This window comes from Propithecus coquereli, unplaced genomic scaffold (assembly GCF_000956105.1).
Source record: "Propithecus coquereli isolate 6110/MARCELLA unplaced genomic scaffold, Pcoq_1.0 Scaffold574, whole genome shotgun sequence".
Lineage (NCBI taxonomy): Eukaryota > Metazoa > Chordata > Mammalia > Primates > Indriidae > Propithecus > Propithecus coquereli.
Genome location: NW_012151663.1, coordinates 532,162 through 544,793, shown reverse-complemented (window position 1 = coordinate 544,793; position 12,632 = coordinate 532,162). Strand labels below are relative to the sequence as shown.

At 40.8% G+C, this 12,632-nt stretch overlaps 1 protein-coding gene across 1 annotated transcript in view; it reads right to left on the bottom strand.

The window, feature by feature from the left end:
* The window catches only part of ZFAND3 (zinc finger, AN1-type domain 3), a 232,361-nt gene that overhangs the window by 19,095 nt on the left and 200,634 nt on the right, over positions 1-12,632 (bottom strand). The window contains exon 4 of the mRNA XM_012658137.1: positions 11,570-11,737. Coding sequence (XP_012513591.1) covers positions 11,570-11,737 — 168 coding nt within the window. The remainder of the gene's footprint in view (positions 1-11,569; positions 11,738-12,632) is intronic.

The window sequence follows — 12,632 nt, the reverse complement described above, 5'->3', positions numbered from 1 at the left end:
AGGGGCTGCTGGAAAGTCCAAGCCACTGTGTTCAAGTCTGTGAAGGACAGGCTTGCAGAGGAGGAAAGGGATTTGTGATAGGTTGCAGAGTGGAAAGCAGAGTGAGGAGGAACGAGTATGTGTCATCTAAGGAGGCTGGTTTTAGTTCAGTGGAGGAAGCACCTAACAGTCTAAGTTGCCCAGCAAAAAGAGAAGCCATAATCCCCACATGCTGGAGATGTACACGGTGGCTGGATTACCCACCAGGGCACTGCTGATGGGGTTTCTGCAGCATCAGCTCAGGGGGCTGGACTGGCACCAGACGGATGACTTCTAAAGTCCCTTAAGTGCTTGGATTCTATGTCAAAGAGTGGCAGGTTTGTTAGGCAGGAATAGGAGACAAGTGTGGTTATAAACAGTAGGTTTGTGACCTCCAAAGAATCCACTTTATTCATACCCAAGATGAAACACAGGTTTTATTTATGCAAATACACCCTTCCCCAAGGTTGAGTATTTAATTAAACCCACAAGTATACCAAATAATTTAAATAAAACCAAACAAGCATGCTACTCTGATAGTACGTATGTCCTGTCTGATTTTTTTCCTTCCAGTAATAAAAATTCAAGGGAGAGAAAAGTATGCAGAAATAAACAGTGCTAAGGTTTTCTGTCTAGATCTTAGTCCTTTAGCCAAATAATCCATGGGGAAAACCCTGAAAACCCTGCACATGTACCCTGGGCCTCAAGAATTTACATGGGAACTGGCCCAGACACACTCGGTGCTTGGGCCTACTCTAATATACTCTTCCAAAAGGGCTTCCCCCTAAAGATAACCAGCAGGCTCACCAGAATACAGCATTTCTTTGACTTTTAATTTTTTTTTTTTTTTTTGTTACAGTATTAACAACAACTAGGTACCCATCAGAGGCCACATACTCCAACAGGAGTTGTGGGAAGCTACAAAGCAACATGCAGTCCTGGCTGCTGAGGATTTTAAGTCTGGCAGGGAACAGGAGACCCGTGGAAGGAAGGCATGCATTAAACACTCACGAGGTGTAAATTTCCAAATGAAAGGCAATGGAGTTGACGGGAATTGATGTGGGTCTTACTCATTTGAAATTTCCAGTAATTCTCTTTGGTTTTAAATTACCTTTGTGTGTCCTATGAAAAACTCAGTCTACTAAGTGTATAGGCAGTATGGGCAGTTTATCAAACTTTGGGGTACACCAGAATTACCTAAAGGACTGCAGTTTAACTTTCTAAAAAAGGAGCATCCCCTCTAACAGGAACTCCAAAGTACTGGGCTGAGGCCCATACTTTTTAGAAGTAAGAACCTACTGGAGTGAGCAGCAGATATTTGCTGCATTCAATGTGCTAAACACAGATCACTTTTTTTTTTTTATTTCAGCATATTATGGGAGTACAGATGCACAGATCACTTTTAACTATACATTAAAGGCCCTGGAAAGAACATTTCAGGTATTAATAAAACTCCATGAGCAACTTAATATTTTGAAAGAAAAAAATTTTAAATTCCATTATTTTGAATAAATATTAACTACTTTATATGCTTTTATTTTTTCTTTTTTACCAAAACCAGTCTTATTTGGTGGCTTGGCTGAGAAGGCTCCATACAAGGGCCCCAAGTCCTCAGCAGTTTTGGAAGCTGAACTAAGAAGAGGCTAAGGGAGTCAGGTGTATTAGTTTGGAGGCGAGACCAAGACATGTACTTCAAAAGAGACATGGTGGGTTCAGTGGAGGCAACAGGTGGTATAAGTAGCTGAGACCTGGTCTTAAATTTGAGATCAAAGGCTGCACGGAATACCACTATCCAGCACTTAGATGTGATCTGAGGCCAGTGACCACACTCTGGTCTCAGTTTCTTCATTTATATTAAAAAAAAAAAAATGAGGCTGGACTAAATGATTGCTTAGGCTCCTTCTAATCCTGGTGGTATGAGATTCTATTATTTATCTACCCATGTATTTTTGTGATTTTAAATTTAATTCAGACAAAACCTTTCCAAGTATCTCTCAGTGAGGTTTGCTTTCATCACCTCAAGAAAGAGAAACCTGCATCAGCATCTTGGATATCTGTCATGATACTGGTTTGAAGAGAAGAGAGCCACTCTCAGGGTACGGGCTCTCCCCACTCTAGCCTAGCAGGCATGTGACATGTAACTACACACAAAGGGAATATGCTTCAACTGTAAACGGAAACGAATCTATGGGATGCCAAAACTCTTTATAACACAGCTTTGTTGACCTTTAAAGGCCACAGGGTAGCCTACCACTGGCTAAATCATCTGTTTTTGGAGAATGTATTTGAATATTTCCCATGTTTTCCTATAATGTATTCATCAGCTACAACTTGTGAGGGACAGCTATGAAAAACCTACAGCTAAACCATACTTAATGGTGAAAGACAATGTTTTCTACCTAAATCAAGAAAAAGGCAAGGATGTCTCAACACTTCTATGCAACATTATGCAGGCAGAACAGTAAGGCAAGAATAAGAAATAAAAGGCATATTGATTGGAAAGGAGTAAAACTGCCATATTTGCAGATAACATGACCATGGACTAGAAAATCTAAGGAATCTAGAACTAACAAGTAATGTAGCAAGGTTGCAGTAAAAAAGATAACACTAAAAAACTGGGCCGGGCGCGGTGGCTCACGCCTGTAATCCTAGCTCTCTGGGAGGCCGAGGTGGGCGGATTGTTTGAGTTCAGGAGTTCGAAACCAGCCTGAGCAAGAGCGAGACCCCGTCTTTACTAAAAATAGAAAGAAATTAACTGGACAACTAAAAATATATAGAAAAATTAGCCGGGCATGGTGGCGCATGCCTGTAGTCCCAGCTACTCGGGAGGCTGAGGCAGGAGGATCGCTTGAGCCCAGGAGTTTGAGGTTGCTGTGAGGTAGGCTGACGCCATGGCACTCACTCTAGCCCGAGCAAAAGAGTGAGACTCTGTCTCAAAAAAAAAAAAAAAAAAAAAACCTGACTATTTCTAAGTGGCAGCAAAAAACAATCTAAAAATACAATTTAAAAATTCCATTCACAGTATAATCGAAAAACTAAAATAGGAATAAATTTAACAAAAAATATACACTGGACAATAAAAAGTGTGGCTGAGAAATTAAATAAGACCTAAATAAAAGGGGAGACATATCAAATATATGGGTTGAAATAGTGTTAAGATGGCAATTCTGTGAATCTTTTTGTAAAAACAGGTAAAGTATTTTAAGGGTGAACAGATTCTTCACAAAAGAAGATATATGAGTGGCCAAAAAACATATGAAAAAGGTGTTCAACGTCACCAGTCATTAGGGAAGTACAAACTAGTATGCCACATACCCACCAGAACACCTAAAGTTTAAAAAGGCTAATAATATTAAATGTTGGCAAGGATATGGAGAAATTGAAACCCTAAGGCACTGCTGATGGAAATGAAAAATGATAACAGCCACTTGGAAAAGATTTTAGCAGTTTCTTAAAATGTTAAATGTACACTTATCATTTAACCTGGCAATTCCACCCCTATGTATCTACCCAAGAGAAATGAAAACACACGTCCACACAAGACTTGCAGATCAATGTTCACAATAGCCCCAAACCGGCAACAAACCAAACGCATGTCAACTGGTGGATGGATAAACACATATGGTATACCCATACAACGAAATACTATTCAGCATTAAAGAGGAATGAACTACTGATACATAACACAGATGAATCTTGAAAACAACATGCTATGTCGATACAAGACTATATACTGTATGAATCCACTGATATTAAAAATTCTAGAAAAGGCAAAACTATAGCAACAGAGAGCAGATCAGAGGTTTCCTGGGGCTAGGGAGGAGAATACAGGGACTGACTGAAAAGAGGCATGAGGGAACTTTTCTGGAATAATGGAAGTATTCTAAAATTGAATTTGGTGATGGCTGCTCAACTTTCGTAAAATTTACTAAAACTCATTGAGCTGTAAAATGGGTGAGTTTTATAGTATGCAAATTACATCTCAAAAAAGCTGTTTAAAAACCTTGCTAAACAATTAACTGAAACTATTTAACTATTTACTATTGGAACTTAAATTCATTTCCTTTTACAATAATCCATTTCTCTCCCCATGAAAAGTATTCTAAGAAGGGTAACCTACCCAGAGAGCTTTGATAAAATCATACTGTGCTGTTATTGCTGTGATCGGACTACAGAAGCAGCTGCAAGTCACCTGTCAGCAGGTGTGGGTGGGGATGTGACGCGGGGTGCAGCAGATGTGCCCTGCACGCTGTCTTTTAAGAGCTCAGTATTTGCTGCTCCTTGGCTTGGGGAGGGAGCCCGTCGTGTTTCTGGTGTCTTTCTACAGCCCTGTCGGAAGACCTGAGGCAGGTCGGCTCTCTGGGACAGTGCTGCACTAATGGGCTAAACACATGGAGTCTGTGTTCGGTAAGAGGTCTGGTTTGTTTTGCTCTGACACCTCAACTTGCAACGTACACAGGGCAACAGCGGGACTAATCTACTTGGTTTTGGACTGGAACACTTACACATTAACGATTAAATGGGGAATACAGATAGCATACTTGTGTTTAGGTGAAAATATAGTGAGAGTGAAAGGAAGAGAGCAGCAGAAGGGAGAAAATCTTCCCAGAATTTGCCTCTAGATTTCCAATTACCCCTAGCTCTCATACATATAACTTCCATCAAAAGGTTTTTTTGTGCTTTTTTGCTTTGGGGAGGGCAGACAGGATACTTCCTTCTCTTGAGTCACAGGTAACATACACCCTAGTTGCTCTCTTAGGAGTACCGGAGAGGCTTTGGCCTTTCATTCCTAGTCTCGACATAAACATAGGAGCTCCTAAGGGGCTGGGGTCTTTTGGTAACCGCGTTTTCTCTGTATAACACTAGGCAGAGCATGAACTCTCTACTCAATGGCAATAATGAAAACACTTAACCAGCCAAGTCAGTTTTGATTGTGATAAAGGATGTTAGGTGATTCCCTGCATGACAGAGTTTTCTGAAGGATCCAGGCTAGAACTCTGTGCATGGAGTAAGGTTTTTTATAAGAACATATTGCATTACTTTCTTTCTGAGACATAGGGCAGAATGCCTAACGTGCCCAACAGGTTCACACTTGGATGAGAATTAAAATAAAGGCACAGACACGTGGGCTGATTTTTGATGCTGGTGGGATCAGCCCAGTACTTTCACGTCCCCAATATGTTTTGTAATCACTACAGCTCGTTGCCCTACTCTGGACCTTAGGATATCACTATTTATTCACCACGTGGCCCCTTATGGTGGTGGCAACAGCTGCTGACACATGCACATTCCTTTTCATTTAATCAGTCCACATTCTTAGGGGAATTAGATCATTCCCCTAAAAAGACTCACCAGTCTTTTTGGCTTTCCTGCATGCTTAATTAAAAAAAAAAAATCAGATCAGATCATATTGACCATATTTCAAAACCACTGATGGCTTCTCACTATAAACCAACATCCAAACTCCTCAGCTTAGAATCTGCAATCCTTTTCCTCCTTTCTAGCAGTCTTTCCTCACTTGATTCCAAGGTGCCATCCAGCTGCACAGAGGTAGTCTCCAGAACACCACAAAAAAAGGAAGAAGCACTCCCTCTTTTTCCACATCTGAGTCCCATCCTTTCTTTAAAGCCTCAATTGCAGAAGCTGTCCAGAGTCTTCCAGTTGGAATTAATCTCTCCCTTCCCATGTCCCTATAGTGTGTGGCTTGTACTTTGGTAAAACTCTCATGGTAGGCTGCCCTGGGTGCCAATTATTTTATTTGTGTGTCTGCCTTCCTCTCAGGCCCAGCAAATCCCTATTTGAGTGTACATTAAAATCATCTTGGGGAACCCTGGAGAAGTGGCTGATTCCAGGATTGGGGAAAGGTAACTACAAGATGGACCTGGAACACGTTTATTCCAAAGATTAAGGAAATGCTCCCAACTGCCCCCCACCACAAAAGATGGGGAGCATGACACAGGAACACAGGAGCCAGCTTAAAGGAACTTCCACTGGCCAAATCTGGGACAATCTGAACACCAAAATAATCAAGTATAGTTGGCCCTCCGTATCCCTGGGTTCCATGTCAGTGGATTTAATCAACTGTGGATGGGAAATAAAGTTAGGTCTATGATGGTTATGTCTGTACTGACACAGACTTCTTCTTCTTGTCATTATTCCCTAAACAATACAGTGCAACAACTACTTACATAGCATTTACATTGTATTAGGTATTACAAGTCATCTAGAGACGATATCAAGTATACCAGAGGATGTGCCTAGGTTATATGCAAATACCACACCATTTTTATATCAGGGACTTGAGCATCCTTGGATTTGGGGGTCCTGGAACCAATCCCCCTCAGATACCAAGGAACAACTATGCAGTAATGAATCATAAACCACTGAAAAAGGTAACAACTGATGAGTCCATACTGATAACAGATAAATAAATGGGGGAGAGGAGGAGGCTTCACTTACAGAAGAATGGTAAATGTGGAAGGAGGGCTAGAGTTAACAAACCATTGTTTTGCAACCATCGGAGTAAAGATGGATTTAGGCAAGAATCATCAATGGATGTTCAATCTAGGGGAAATTTCTGATGAGGAGTAGGGCAATTACATGGTATTAAAGTGTTTTCCCACAGATTGCTTATTAGGTGCAAGGTGAAAACAGTAACCATATAGTGGAGAAATCAGACAACACTTTCAGTGGGTGAATCAAAATTAACATCAATAATGAGGGAATGATGGACATCTTGGATATCTGTCCCTCCCAATATAAAACCCTGAGAAGGACACATTATTACTTATGCAGTATTCTGGCTGAGAATATGTACCCTATATTTAATTATGAAGAAACCTCAGACAAACTCAAAATAAGGAGCATTCTATTAAAAAAAAAAAAGAGGTATGTGTGTAGGATAGAGGGCTATATTCTTTAAAAATGTCAATATTATACACAATAAAAGAAAGGCTGTGAAAATGTTCCAAATTAAGTGTCTAAAGAGATGCAGTAACTAAATGCAACACATGTTCATGAACTGAATCCTATACTGAAGGAGAAACATGCTTTTAAAAAGGACATTATTAGACCAATTGACAAAACTGGAATACAGCTGATAGATTTGATAAAAGTGCCATATCAGGTATCAATTCACTGAAATTGATAACTGTGCTATGGTTATATAAAATAATATCCCTATTCTTAGGAAATGTTCACTGAAATTTAAAGGGTTAAAGGGCCATCAGGTTTATAACTTACTTTCAAACGATCTAGAAAAAAATATTGTTTCCAAGTAAAAAGCTGAAAACAATACCTGAGGACCTATTCTGACTTAATTGCTTAGAGAGGGGTCCAGATATTCTATCTCTTTTTAAAGCTTTCAAGATTAAGAACTACCTAGAGCAGTGGTTCTCAAGGTATGTGGTTCTCAGACCAATAGTATCAACATCACTTGGGAACTTGTTCTACTGAATCAAAACCTCTGGGAGTGGGGCCCAGCAACCTGTGTTTTAAAATACCCTCCCGGCGAATTCTGGTGCCTACTCAAGTTTGAAACCACTGACCTTGACTATAAGCTCCTAGATTCTCTATTTCTAGCTCCTATAATCCCCACAAAACCTAACGAAATGCTTTGTGCATACTCATATTTCAATAAATGCTGATGGATTTGGTTTGACAGTGAGTGATAAGGCAGAAATGACCACTGAGGCATTTGTAAGACAATAAACTACCCTAGAGGCCCCAGTTAACACATCACTTTGCGTTTATAAAGTGAACAGAAAACTTATTTTGAAAACAATAAAGGAAGTCAGACTACTCAGGAGGTTACTAAAAGCACTACTGTCCCCAAAAGGGACATATCTACTTATAGTTGTTAAGTCACCATCAACTGAAAATACACAAAAATCTATGCAAGCCCTTAGACTGGCATTTAAAAATTAATTCTTTGATTCTGGCAAGCGATGCACAATGATTAAAAAGCCAAGCTGTGTATAATCGTGCAAGATCTGCTTAGAGAGGGCAGCATTCACGTGGCTGTGAGGTGGCCCAGGTTTGACGAAGATGGCCAGATTTCAGAAGAACATCCTCTAGGAGATAAGCCTCCTGCAATGGGAATGAACTAATCAATTTGCCTACTGAGTAGAAAATGAAACACATAAATCCATTTTTATGTAGTTGTTTTCTATCCTGGGAAGTTAAACTGTTGAAGGTACTCTACAATGTAGGATATCATCCTAGCCTTGCTGCCACATGCCTTTTCTAATTGGCACCCTGAAAGATCTCACAGGAAAAGGGTGTTACTTTGGTATTGTTGATTTAAAGGTTATCTAGTCACAGTGAGGCAGAGAATTCCTCTTCAAAATTCACCTCCTTATTGAAAGCCCATGGAATGTCTTAGCAATTAACAATTCCTATCACCTCTAGCTGTTCCCTATGTGAGAAGGCTCAGAACTCGCCTTACAAATTGCTCTTTTGAAGATCAAAGGGAAGCTGAATGTGTCTGTGTATGCTCTCAATGAGACTGTAATTTAATGGAATTTTTAGAGAAGGCTTCAATGGCAGTGTTTGGATGACAGCCCCGGGGCGGAGGATTCAGGGGAGCTTGGCCACTCTTCCCTTTGGAGCATCTTCCCTGCCTTTAATTGGCACCTCATTAGAAATTAATGAAAATGACATCCTCTGTTCTTCCTGCTCTAGGCACTGAATGCTACAAAAAGGCCCATCACAATTCATAACACATTCGATTTATATAGCAATGGCTCTTAAGCATTATTTATGAGATGTGAATTTCTTGTCAGCAGTTAATAACCTGTACAGAATGGAAGGGGAATTGAAGAAAAGATTGAGACTATATATAAAAAAAGATTTTCTGCAGTGAAGAAGTGTTCTGTTTGAGTTCAAACTACCTTCCCAAATCTTCACTTTCAGTAGTAAATTACTGTTTTCCCCTCTAAAACCTTTCAGGGCAGTTACATGTCTCTCCAACACTCCATGCATCCTCAAGGAAATAACTGTACAATTCACCCTTTCCTAGAGAGATCCAAGCAGACAGGCAAGAGAACACAAGAGTTATGTGTCAAAGGCAGTCCCAGATTTTTTTTAAGGCATGTTCCCATTGCTGTCCTTCATCTTTTGAAGTATGGCAGTTGACTCAGTCATTTTTCTAGCATATAAGAAATGTTCTCAGTGGGCCAAAGTGAACTCCTAGCCCTCTCTGGGAAGGCTACCATCTGGAAGGATTGCAGAAAGTTCAAGGCTTTCTTCCCCAACAGAAAAGTCAAATCTCCCTATAAGGAGACTCTCAGAATTGGGCATAAGCCAAGGGACTTACATGTTAGATCGTTTAAAAAGAATGCACATCTGTGACAAACCCAACAGGCACTTAGCAATCCAGCTTTCTGCCCATGAGGGTGAAGAGCATGGCAGAGTAATCCGACTTACCAGAGATCAGTCAAGTTTGCTTTATTTGGGGGAATGTGAAGTTATCTAATATGCATTTCTGGGTTTTCTTTGGCTGGGTGCTAAGAACTTAGGAAATTAGGTGGTTTGCATCAAAGCTGAAGGGTAAACGGGGAGACTTGGTTACAAGACCTTTGGATCTCAGCACCAAACTGTGAAATCTTACTGCTTGCCTGACAAGGAGAAGAAGCTAGCCACTGCCAGGGGGCAAGATAGCACATTTGACAGACCAATTGCTTGATCTACTATGGCAGATCCTGTGTAATACCCAGGATTCCTTATTTTCAAGAAGAAAACAAGAACAGAAAGTATAGGAAAATTCCACAATTCTAATTTAGGCACAACCAAAGGCCTATGTTATAAAGCAACAGCCAAAATGGCCAGGTAGGTTCACAACAATGGTAATGGAGTGAAGTACTGAAACTCCCCAATAACTCACATGAAGACCAAAGCCAAGTGTTTCAAACCGAATCCAAATTTTACAGAATAAATCCTTTTAATAAAGGGATTTTTTTCTGTGGAGTTTGGATTCAGTCAAGAGTCGCGTTTGGGGATCTGGAGGGCCACGTGTGGCCTTGAGGCCGCAGGTTCCCCACCCCGACGTGGGGCAAAGTTGATTAGTCATCAGACTTCAGAGTTTCTTTGGCTAACCACAGTAGCCCTCCCTGCTCTTTCTCACTAAGAATTTAAAATTATCTGGCAGGGTTGATCAAACAGCCCAAGAACAAGGTTCTGGATTTACCTGGGCCACACCACATGCATGAACACAACTGGAGTCTGGAAACTCTGCTGACAGCCTCTGCTCCCAACACTTATCTTGACCCTCTTCACCTTTCCCACAAGCATTTAATAGTGTAACTAACATGCCTTTAAAAAAAACCAAAAACTTATCTGGTGACATCTGGACTCCCTGTGCTGGTCCCTCTCTCTGCAGTTGAATGTACACTTCAAATCTTGTGGAGAACCATACACACCAGAGTGTGTAACAAACAGAAATCTAGTCATCACAGGAACAGCAGTTCCAACTTAGTTTCCATGAGACGCTAGTATACTCTGTCTTCCTCCTTATTTCCAAAAGGGCAGATAATTGAGGAACAGGAGCAGCAAAGGTTGCGTTTTCAGGAAACAGAGAACTTCCAGTGACTGAGATTTTATAACTGCTGAGTGAACTATTTAGTCCTGGCTGCCAGCAATAGTACTTGTAGGACATCTCCAGCTATGCTAGAAGTGAAAGGCAGCTTCTAAAGGGAACTTCTCAGGACGAAAGACAGGATTCTCGGAGGCTAAAGGCAGGTGTCAAAGTCTGCCCGATAACAGCTCTGTTCCCCAGAACAACTTTATAGTATTATGTTTTAAAATCAGGAAATAAAAATAAAGACAGAAAACTGTAAATCAGCCTAAAATAATGCAGCTATACAATTTTGTTCCTATGTTGCTCTATGTGGCCAAGAGGAGAGAAAGCACTGGCCTAAGTTTTGTCCACGCCGAGTAGGCATAAAGTTCCAAAACATACAACCCACATCGGGGCTACAGTTCTAGGAGGTGATGTTACACTAGCGAATATGGAAGGAAAGGTTTAAGTTATTTCCAAGTATTAACTGACTGAATGAATTAAGGTTCAAAGAAAACAATTTTCTAATGAAACTTTTATTTAAAAGAGATATGGAGGAGAAATATTCCATTTATCATGGATAGTATAAAGCTCATTCAAAATTAATTTAATATCTGAATTTTATGGTGCATAGTCCATAATTTTGCTAGTTTGGTAACTTTCTAGAGTCATGAATGAGAAGGAACCAGAGTAATAAATGGTGGGCAGAAGTTACTGAAAGCAGTAAGCAGTGACAATGCAACACTAACGAACTATGTGTGAGAGGAGTTGGGGATGTTTTTGTCTTTTTTGTATGTGTAAGAAGAAATGATGGGTGTTCAGAAGCAAGATTTCTGTGCTCCTAATTTCTCAAGCTCCAAACCTACAGCATGGAGTACTACACAAACCTATCTACAATACTCAGGAGAATAATGAAGGGCTTCAGCCACTTAATTTCCAGAGCTGGGCCAGGGTGTTAGGGACAGTCTCCATCATGCCATTGGGGGAGAGGCTTACCGCAGCGACATGATCCCAATTTCTGCTGCACCAGCTCCAGTTTGGTTTGGCACTGGAAGCACCGACGTCGACTCTTCTGTTTAGATCGGCTGGTTTCCTCAGACCGTTCAGTATTATCCAGTAGTCTTGGCCGTTTTACTGGCGAAGCCTCATTCTCAGACTGTGAATCTGACCGAAACAACACATTAGGGGATCAGGATTAGCATGCTAATTAATGTACTGCCAGGCATTCTTCTGACCAGGCTACTGTTCTTGTCCGGGAGGAGCTGGACCCGTGTGAGCAAGAGAGCCGGTTTTGACTTGTTTGGTTTATACTGCACAAACTATGACAGGCATGTACCTTTACTGCTGACTTCTAACAAGCCGGGCTTGGGCTGGAGAGGAGTGTGGGGGTGACTCAAAAAAACCCAGTTCTACACTGTTTTAAAAAAAAAATATCCAAGTTTTCATAAGGAGACCATTCCAGCTAGAAATGGGACCCTGTCTTTGTCTGTACCCCCTCATTGGGCCCTAGATGTTTACTGCTTGTCATGGTCGTTTACCTCTTCTTGGGTATTTGCTTATCCTCTAGTAGACTGTAATTCTTTAGAGAATGAACGTATGTAATGAATCTTTTTATCACAATCTTTCACAATTCCATACCCAAAGCCAGTGTTTGATGGGTGATCCATAATCTTTTCCAGTAAAATTACTCACATTTCTACTCCTAAACACTCAAGAATGAGGTTTTAATACTGAAAATCAGTCCAACTTTGTTCAGAGTGAAAGGTCCCCCTGCTAGTTCACAAGCAAGCTATCCCATGGCCTCCACTCTGGGGTGGTACAGAGGCAGCACCTGGCACCACAACCCTTGTAGTGGTGACAAAATGGCAGGTGGTGAACTGTATGACGTATTGTCTCATATAACTTCAAAAAAGTAACTAAAATGCAATGAAGTTCACATCACAGCCAGGCTGTAAATGACTCTTGCCTTCCAAAACAGGGCAGCACTCAGGGGCTCTGTACTCCCAGATCAGCTGCCACTGCATGCTGAGGATGTAATTCTTGCCAAGGTTCCAAAGTG